Source organism: Leuciscus leuciscus (genome assembly GCF_965113295.1).
Source record: "Leuciscus leuciscus genome assembly, contig: HAP1_SCAFFOLD_985, whole genome shotgun sequence".
In the NCBI taxonomy this organism is placed as follows: Eukaryota; Metazoa; Chordata; class Actinopteri; order Cypriniformes; family Leuciscidae; genus Leuciscus; species Leuciscus leuciscus.
The window spans coordinates 1-10,277 of NW_028117755.1; the positions used below are offsets into that span (position 1 = coordinate 1).

Genomic DNA, 10,277 nt, shown 5'->3' on the forward strand with positions numbered 1-10,277 from the left:
CTTTTCTATCGTTGATGTGTAAATCTTCCCTAATCTGGACCACAGCCTATAAATGCAGATTTATTTGGACATTTCTTTGAGTTAGCCTGCTAAACCGGTTTCATTTCATGTTTTCAACAGGTTTGGAGTTTATTCACCTGCTGACACGCAGGAATCAGTATAAACTCAGAGTAGATCTGGAGGATTTTGATGGGTCAACGGCCTACGCTGTGTACGAGTCCTTCTCTGTGGATTCTGAGGCTGATGGGTACAAACTGCACATCAGCGGCTTCGTAAATGGAGGAGCAGGTCAAACTATCCACAAATGTTTTCAGGTTTTCACTTGTGTGACCCTAATGATGAATATACACAAGCTGGATCGTTTAATTAAGGAGGAAGAAAATGCTTTTTAAAAGTCCCTCTGTGGTGAAATCCAGCTTTAAATGTTGTTTATGTGTCTATGTGGTGTTTTTAATACGCTTTAAGACAAACCATGTGTAAATTCATGACAACACCATTGCTGAGTATTTTTACTCTTTGAAATCGCTGGTGTTTCTGACATCACAACCAATCAGATCAACGTGTGAGCTGAGTGAGTGAGTGAGTGGAGGCGGTGCTCATTTGCATATTCACAGAACCACGTATACTTAATGAGGCAAGGGTGTCGGGTTACATTCAAGATATTTAAAGGCATGAAGATTTTTTTTTTCAATGAAAAAAAAAAACGTTTAAATATGTCATTTTGGTGATCAAAGATGAGTTTTAAGGGATAGAATTATTGACTACAGGGGGACTTTAAATAATTTTATTTTAGATGAATGAAAAGATAAATAAAAGTGTGTCTATAATGAAAGTTTCTCCTTTTTGCAGGTGACTCTTTGAGTACCCACAATGGAATGAAGTTCTCCACCTTTGACAAAGACCAAGACAACTGGAACGGTGGCTCCTGTGCTTTAAGTAAATCAGGAGGGTTTTGGTACAATAATTGTTATAGCACAAACCCCACTGGTCAGTATTTGTGGGGGAAAGATAATGTGGATATAAATGCTTCGGCCAACTGGTACCACTGGAAGAAAAGCTGGAGATCTCTGACATCACTATGAAGATCAGACGCGTGATGTAGACCAGGGGTTAAAAATGCTTTGCATATCCACAACTATAATGCATTCATGTGGATCTTTCTTAAAATATGGCGACCAGCATATTCCCATCAGAAAAAAATGCACATAAAAAATTAATTATAATTTGACATTCGTTGTCCTTTTAAATAAAAATGTTAAAAATTGGGTCCATGACTTCAAGCTTTTCAATGCTTTGTTTGCTTTGATTTTTAAGCAATAAAAGTGTATGCTCAATGCAAGCCATATGTTGTTTTTGTGTGTTTTATGTATTAATCAACTAAATAGACAATAGCAATACTCATGTGGGCTTCATATATGAATTAGGAAAATAGTGTATTCAGCGTTTCAAGTAAATAAAAGGGGACACAATATGTCAATGTGTTCTCGAAACATAAATGTCTATGGAGCAAATGAGTTGTTTTAGCAACAGGTTGAAAATGCAACTTCCAACATTATGTTTTAATTCATTTGACAAAAAAGCTAGAATATAACTTCTATAATATGTATATATATATAGAATAGAACTTCTACTGCAAAAAAAGTGCTGTTCTTCCTCAGTATTTTTGTCTTTGCAATCATAGTCCTCAAAGATCAATCTCTACCATATAATGGCATATTAAGAAATATAATATCAAGTAAGAGAGGTCAGATGTCAAGTAAGAGAGTTCCCGGTTTGTGTGTTTGTGTGTGTGTGTGTGTGTGTGTGTGTGTGTGTGTGTGTGTGTGTGTGTGTGTGTGTGTTGTTGGTGGTGGTGTATGAACAGCATGGCCAACATCGCGGTCCAGCGGATCAAACGGGAGTTTAAAGAGGTTCTGAAAAGCGAAGAGGTTCGTTTAACACTTACACACATGTGTGTATTTCGCTTGACAGCTGTCAATCATGCCTTATGACTGACACATGTGCATTTAATCATGTGAGATGATGGACGGATCAATTGTGACTCTCTCTGATCCGGACCGAGTCCGCTACAGCTGTGATTTGTCTCTTTCATTGAGACAATGCAGTTTTATGTGTGTTTGTGGTGTCAGATACGCGATTTGGGGGAATATTATGGGATGTTTGTCCCGTCCAGGCCGAACCGCATTTAAACGAGTCCAAACCCGCCGAAACGAGCCACAACACATTTCTCTGACATTCAAATGGCTTATTTAATCGATTCTGCGGTGTCTATTGGGTTTATGCAGTGGTTTGATGTGTATTTATGTGTGTTTATAGTGTTTTTTAAGAAAGGCCTGTGTGTGTGTGATTAGCCGCATGCTAACTGAAGGCCAGCTAGTGCTACGTAAACACACATATTACGCTTACGTTTGACGTTAAAACAACATTTTTAGACGCACAACAATGAATATTTGGGTTAATTTATGTGGGCTGACAGGTTTGTAAACTTTTTATTGTAGTTTTGTCATGGATTTGATAATAGTTTCGACAGAATCACAACAATGATTATTATAATTGTATTACGGGTGCGAAATTTCATTAAAACCTTCATTTGTGACTCGTGATTAAAGTTTATTCTTTAAATAATTTGTGTTATGATGTACTAATGTGTGTATTGAATGTTGTGTGACACTTTTAACACGAGTATAAACGAAAACTTAAGAAACAATGAACTGAATTTACCATCTAAATCTCTGATCCTTCATTTAGTATTAATCTAACTTAAATTACAGGTTTAGTTGGGTATAACCAATTCTAGTGAGTTGTCACAACTGTCAGTCACAAATGGAGTGCCAAAAATACCATAGTATTACCATAGTACAAAAACGATCACATTTTTTATTACATTTAGTTGCATTTTACCTTCTTATATCATCACGGTACTACAGTATCCCAGTTAACAAAAGTATGTTTTGCCAAGAACGTTTGTTCATAACTTTGAGAGAGCCTTGTCGGAACTTTCTGGGATGTTTTTGCTAGAGTTGGTCCTTTTGAATTCTGGCGAGTTGGGCATTATTGGGTTTGAATTTTGGATTTAGTTGCGAAGTTTAGGGGTTTTGACTTTGGATTTAGCCATTTAAATGTCGAGCTTTGACTTTAAATTTTGGAGTCTGTGTTTATTTTTGAGTACATCAAGAAAACTAATAGCTACCATACAAAGTTGGAAACCTAATCCATACTTTCCTAGGCATTTTCTGCTCTAATTTTGGGGACAAAAGTGGCCAATTTTGTGGAATGGATGTTATTTAAAAAATAATTTGTTGACTAATTTTCCTGACATTTCTTTTTATTTTCACAGACGAGTAAAAACCAGATCAAGGTTGATTTAGTGGATGAGAATTTCACAGAACTGAGGGGGGAAATCGCAGGACCGCCAGATACACCTTATGAAGGCGAGAGCAAAGGAATTATTCTGATCTATTAACTGTGTTTCTGTCTTACCTGATCAACCACATACATCTCAAGATATCTGAACTATTTGATGCCACGCCCGCCAATGGCACCTAAATAATCTTCTTTCTCCTTTTCTATCCGGTTTTTGAATGCAGAATAGCACAGTTACAGCTGTTATCAAAGTGTTTAGCAACATTATTAATGCCTTCATTGCAGGCAAATTTGCTCTTTTTCTTGATTTATCGAAGGCTTTTGACACAGTTGATCATGACATTCTTTTAAAGAGACAAGCCATCGTTGTTCTGTCTCTAAAGGAGTCCCTCAGGGGTCTGTACTGGGACCCATTTTATTTTTCTTGTTTATAAATAATATCTGTGATAACATTCTCAATGCTAGGTCTTTATAAAGATGATTCTGCCATTTATTGTCATGCATCATCTGCTTCACAAGCTCTTTAATACTAGCAATCAGCGTTCGATATTGTACAGTCTTGTCTGTGTTGACTTAAAATGATTTTAAATACAGATAAAACCAAATTAATGTTATTTTCAAATTCCAAAGCTCTACAAGGAATCGAATGAAATGACAGTGTGTAGTTATTTAGCCACTATTTAGCCGTCTTGTACATTAGTGTCTCATTTCTAAAACCTTCCCTTTCTAACATTGGAACATCAATCAATTTTCTAAATGCACGCACTTGTTTATGTTGATGTTTCTAAACGTTTCAGATTATGTTTTTTAACATATGCCTTGATGACACATGTATGCATGCTTACTGGAATATATATTTACACTAAAATGTTGATTTCATAAATTGTTTTGATTTTGTCTCTACTTTTATGTGACTTTCTGTCTTTTCCATTTTTGTAGGTGGCAGATTTCAACTAGAAATTAAAATTCCAGAGACGTATCCATTTAATCCACCAAAGGTGAGTAAACACTGGGTTAAACGCTGGGTTAAACACTGGGTTAAACGCTGGGTTAAACACTGGGTTATACACTGGGTTATACACTGGGTTATACACTGGGTTATACACTGGGTTAAATGCTGGGTTAAACGCTGGGTTAAACACTGGGTTATACACTGGGTTATACACTGGGTTAAACGCTGGGTTAAACGCTGGGTTAAACACTGGGTTAAACGCTGGGTTAAACACTGGGTTAAACACTGGGTTATACACTGGGTTATACACTGGGTTATACACTGGGTTAAACGCTGGGTTAAACACTGGGTTATACACTGGGTTATACACTGGGTTATACACTGGGTTAAATGCTGGGTTAAATGCTGGGTTAAACACTGGGTTATACACTGGGTTAAACGCTGGGTTAAACGCTGGGTTAAACACTGGGTTAAACGCTGGGTTAAACACTGGGTTAAACACTGGGTTAAACACTGGGTTATACACTGGGTTATACACTGGGTTAAACACTGGGTTAAATGCTGGGTTAAACACTGGGTTATACACTGGGTTAAACGCTGGGTTAAACGCTGGGTTAAACACTGGGTTAAACACTGGGTTAAACACTGGGTTATACACTGGGTTATACACTGGGTTAAATGCTGGGTTAAACGCTGGCTAATCTAGTTTAACTGTTGGTATCATATGGTAGATCAGGAGTGCTGTGAAGTTTGTGCAAACAATTTTATGCAGGAGCCTTCATACAAGTACAATAAAAACAAAGTTCAATGTTCTTCATAAGTCTTGTTTTATGAACAAATGATCAAAAACTAATACTTAAAACAAGAACAAATATCTACCAATGGAGTCAGAAAAACAAACTTAATTCTTAAAAAGTTAAGAATCAAACTTAAAAATTTGTTTGGCATTGCCAGATATTTGTTCTTGTTTTAAGCATAAAGTCAATTAATTTTTAATATATTTTACTTAATATCTGAAGTCATTTTGCTTCTCAAGTAAATTAATATTTAATATTTCGACTGGAAAACAAGATGGAAATACTGTGGAATATTTTACTGTAAAACAAGAGAAAAATATGTTTAGATATGGCATGTCTTTGCACAGGAACACGTGCATCACACACTTAAACGTTGAATGTTCCCGCGCACAACCACAGAAAACAAGACGCATGCCGACTGACAACAGCAACGTTTGAGGCGGCTCTGATTCATAATCTCATTTACAGCATAAAAACTGCTGAGTCGCATCTATAAGAAGCTTATTTACCTTCTTATTCTTCTACTTCTGTTGTCTGTGCACACGAACAATCATCTTTAGAGTGTGTTGTAGATTGTAGTGCAGATTTTTATTGCAACAAGATGCATTAATCCGCCAAATATTAGCGCTTTAGATGCATTTTGTATTTGCATTGTGATTCACTGAATTTAAACTGAGTCACATTGTGAGCTGCGTGCTCTGCTATTGACTGATGTTTTTTACTTTAGGTACTAATAATTCCACTTGTCCGCTGATGTTTTTCAGGTTCGGTTTATAACGAAGATCTGGCATCCCAACATCAGCTCAGTAACAGGTGCCATTTGCTTGGACATCCTGAAGGACCAGTGGTAAGATCTTACTGAACGCACTATAGAGCTGTGAAGCAGCAGTGAACACTGAAACTGATGAACTCTCTGCTGTGTGTGTGTGTGTGTTTCAGGGCGGCAGCCATGACCCTCCGAACAGTGTTACTGTCACTACAGGCTCTTCTGGCCGCTGCTGAACCAGATGATCCACAGGACGCTGTGGTCGCCAATCAGGTATATAGAGAATTATGTATTTATTAGGATTAACCCCTTGAGATGAATCATCTTGTTTTCGGGGGGGTCCCACCATATAACAGTCACTACATATCAAAAACAAATGAACAATACATCTACAAACAACAAAACACAAACATTCATTGAAAAATAACACCACAAAGTTGAAATAATAACAAATAATACATGTATATGTGAGCTTGTGTTGGGAATGAGCAACAAAAAGTGGGCGTGCAAATAGTAAAGCAAAATCTCTAGTGGTTTTAAGAGTTTCTGTAGTGTTCAGAGTCCCCATGTGTGCTTAAAGTGGGCATGAAACAGAAGTTGTGCTCATCTTTTCTTCTCTATTGTGTCGTATATCCGAGTGAAACGCTTCAGGAACGAGAACAAATGTGGGTGGGGCTTGAGTTTGTCTGTGTGGAATTGATTGGATGGTTGTGGTTTGCTATTGGCTGATCTCATGTGAGTGACAGGTTGCCCCGCCCACATCATCAGAGAAGAGAAGAGATGCTGCGAGAGGAACTTATTCTCATTCAAGATTACGAGACATGAATTTAAAATAATAATTTAAAATAATAATGATGTGCACGGATAAATCATAAAAATAAATAAATAAAATATTTTTAAGGCCATACATTTTTTTAAATATCTTCAATGGTATTATCATACTCTTAATTATCATGATGTATTAAATTTGGCGACAGAAAGACAGGAATCATGATGCGTCCTAATGTGATTATTAAACTTCGAAAGACAATCTTTTTTTATTTAAATTTTTATTAATATTGAGCAAGGACGCATTAAATTGATTAAAAGTGACAGTAAAGACATTTATAATGTTACAAATGATCACTGTTACAAATAAATGCTGCTTTTTTGACTTTCTATTCATCATAATATAATCATAAGTGTTTCTTGATCATCAACTCATATTAGAGTGATTTGTGGAGGATCATGTGACACTGAAGACTGGAGTAATGATGCTGAAAATTCAGCTTTGATCACAGGAATAAATTACAGTTTACTATATATTCACATAGAACACAGCTGATTTACATTGGAATAATATTACAGTATTTTACTGTATTTTAATCAAATAAATGCAGCTTTTGTGAGCAGAAGAGACTCTTTCAGAAACATTAAAAAAACCTCAAACTTTTTTGTACCATCGTAGTTTTACTATTGTTTATGACTGCAAACGTGTAATTCAGAAAGTTATGTTCTAGAATAAGAGATACTAATAACTCTACCATAATTACTAGCTAATATAAGGAAACAAGATTCTGCTTCATTTGGGTGTCAGGCTGATGTGGTCACTTCCTGTTTTCACTGTGTTTACTTCCTGTCTGCCAGTATAAACAGAACCCAGAGATGTTCAAACAGACGGCTCGACTCTGGTCACATGTTTACGCAGGAGCTCCCGTCTCCAGCCCAGACTACACACGCAAAATAGACAAGCTCTGCGCCATGGGCTTTGAGAAGGTGAGTAGCGAAACACACGCTTACTAAAAAAACACACTTATGAAAACAAAATGTTATTTTTGAATGTTCAGAATGTTTCAAAAAATATTTTTCTTGGTTATACGAATGTTAAGGGAACATTTCATTTTATCATTCTTCAAACATTATGCAAACGTTACTTTTGAACGTTCTGAAACAAGTAGAAACATTTAAAAAACGTCAGACGAACGTCCAATTTATGGATTTCAAAAAATGTATGCAAGATGTATAAATAATGTTATTGTGCTAACGTTCTGAGAACATAATTAAAAACCAGATAACATTGAATGATCTTTCTATTAATGTTACTGGAAGAAGGTTTGTCAGCTGAGCTTCTTCTGCTGCACTTTTATGCAAAATATTTGTTCAAAAAGCATGTACAAAAATCAGGGCCCTATGAACTCCTTTATATTTTCCCCCAAATTCCATTTTATTATTTTTGGACTCCTTTTTATTGGTTAAATTAAATTTTAGGAATCAGACAGCATGTCTAATTAATTGAAACCATGCAACTTAATCAATTTAAGAACAATTTATTAAAAGTTTAACAAAAAAGTATGTGTAGGTTTGAAATAGGTTTTATTAATTTTTCTCAAATTCCATTTGATGTTTATTTAAAAAATTTTAAACCAAATTCTGTGTTAAGGTTTCTGGATTCCATTTTATTGGTTTAAGTTTTAATAATCAAAAATCATGTATATTTAATTGAATTAATAAAAACAACAATTTATAAAATAACTAATTTTTATTTAAAAACAAATTGAAAAAATATTATAAATCATTTTTATTATTTATAAATTCCCCCTATAAATTCTGTTATGTATTTACATTTTTCTTGCAATCAAATAAAGGCATAAAACATTAATTTTAACCATATGATTAAACCAATATTACTTTTAATCATATAAATCATACAGAGTTTACATCTGTAAAATATTTCTGTCACAATTTCTTCAAGTTAAACTGAACTTTTATTTTGAGGTGTTGCTGTGAAGAGAGTTTCTGTGTGTTTGTGACAGTAGTTGTTCTTAAATGAATCGGTAAATGCTGATGAAGTGACTCAGAGCGGCTCTGGAGCTGAAGTTCATGCGTTCTCATCCTCATAGAGCTATACAGTAAATCCTGTTCCTGTTTTATGACTGGATTCAGTCCACGTTTTCCCGCATTGTGGGATCCATAGGGCCCTAACAAGTGCACATGCTCTGCTTTAGAAGCCACTAATGTGATTCTGCACACTATTTAGTCTGTGTAGTATTTCCTCCCGTCAGAATCCTGTGTTTTCCTCTGTGCAGAACGCAGTCATAGTGGCGCTGTCGTCGAAGTCCTGGGACGTGGAGACGGCGACAGAACTATTGCTCAGCAACTGAGTCCGACACGAGGAGCCAAAGCACCTGATCTGACACAATCACACTCTTTCTCTTCATCCTCCTGTTCTCTCTCCATCTTTTCCATTCCTTTACTCAACATAGTTCATCCCAAACTGAAAACGTCATGTTTATGTTGTTCTGAACCCGTATTTGTTCAGCAGGAGACGTTTAGCCGAATGTTCACGCCGCTCTTTCTGTATGAAGAGAGTGGCTGGTGATTTTGCAGTACAAATGCCGGTTTTTGAACAACATGAGGGCGAGGAAAAGATACGTTTACTTTCATTTTTGGGTGAACTGACTGTGAACTTTTCTATCTCTTTCTTTTGTTTACTTATTTTGGTTTGGATGTGCCTTTTTTCTTTCTCTCTTATAATCTTCATCATCATCATTTCCCTCAGAACGGTGCAGCAATCTGACTCCAGCCCGACTGTAGCCCCGCCCCCTCTCTCACACACACACACACACACACAATCAGCACTGCAGTCTTTCTCCCTGCCGCACAATCATTGGCTCTTTTATCTGGAAAACATTTTTAAAACTACAGTGTCAAACAGAACGACTTGAAATGGTACATTCACTCATAGATGTTAATCTCAAACATTCAAGACTGGAAAACACAAACACACACACACACACACAAGCAAATATATGAAAGACGAGTTCATCTGTAAATAAAGCTATTAAAGTCTGTATAAATTAAAGCAATGTGGCAATGCCTTTATTTATTATTGCTTTGTGGAATAGTGAAATAAACACTAGTTTCATGGCTGAGCATGTGATGTTTGGATGATCTGTGTTTGCATTGACTGCAGGTTCTGAGAGCACAAAATCATCACACAGATGTCTTTCTCTCTGAATATATGATCATGGAGACAGATCTTGGCATATATATATAGAGAGAGAGACTGCCGTTCAAAAGTTTTGGATTGATACGATTTTTAATGTTTTTAAAAGAAGTCTCTTCTGCTCCTTCAAGGCTGCATTTATTTGATTATAGAAAATACACACACAAAAAAACAGTAATATTGTGAAATATTATGACAATTTAAAATAACTTATTTATATTTTGATATATTTTAATATTTTCAGCATCATTACTCCAGTCTTCAGTGTCACATGATCCTTCAGAAATCATTCTAATATGATTTGATGATTAAGAAACATTTATTATTATTATCAGTGTTGAAAACAGTTGTGGACAATTTTTTTCTGGATTTTTTGTTGAATAGAAAGATCAAAAGAACAGCATTTATTTGAAA

At 35.7% G+C, this 10,277-nt stretch overlaps 2 protein-coding genes across 2 annotated transcripts; both read left to right on the forward strand.

The window, feature by feature from the left end:
• Nucleotides 1-28: 28 nt before the first annotated feature.
• On the forward strand, nucleotides 29-1,343 carry LOC309492100 (microfibril-associated glycoprotein 4-like). Its single transcript, XM_082191108.1, has 2 exons — nucleotides 29-288; nucleotides 850-1,343. Exons 1-2 carry the CDS (start codon nucleotides 108-110, stop codon nucleotides 1,080-1,082), a joined length of 414 nt encoding a protein of 137 aa, XP_082047234.1. The 5' UTR covers nucleotides 29-107; the 3' UTR covers nucleotides 1,083-1,343.
• A 424-nt stretch (nucleotides 1,344-1,767) lies between these two features.
• Nucleotides 1,768-9,790, forward strand: LOC309492098 (ubiquitin-conjugating enzyme E2 K-like). Its single transcript, XM_082191107.1, has 7 exons — nucleotides 1,768-1,928; nucleotides 3,338-3,431; nucleotides 4,303-4,361; nucleotides 5,877-5,959; nucleotides 6,052-6,151; nucleotides 7,505-7,633; nucleotides 8,944-9,790. Exons 1-7 carry the CDS (start codon nucleotides 1,857-1,859, stop codon nucleotides 9,016-9,018), a joined length of 612 nt encoding a protein of 203 aa, XP_082047233.1. The 5' UTR covers nucleotides 1,768-1,856; the 3' UTR covers nucleotides 9,019-9,790.
• Nucleotides 9,791-10,277: the final 487 nt, after the last annotated feature.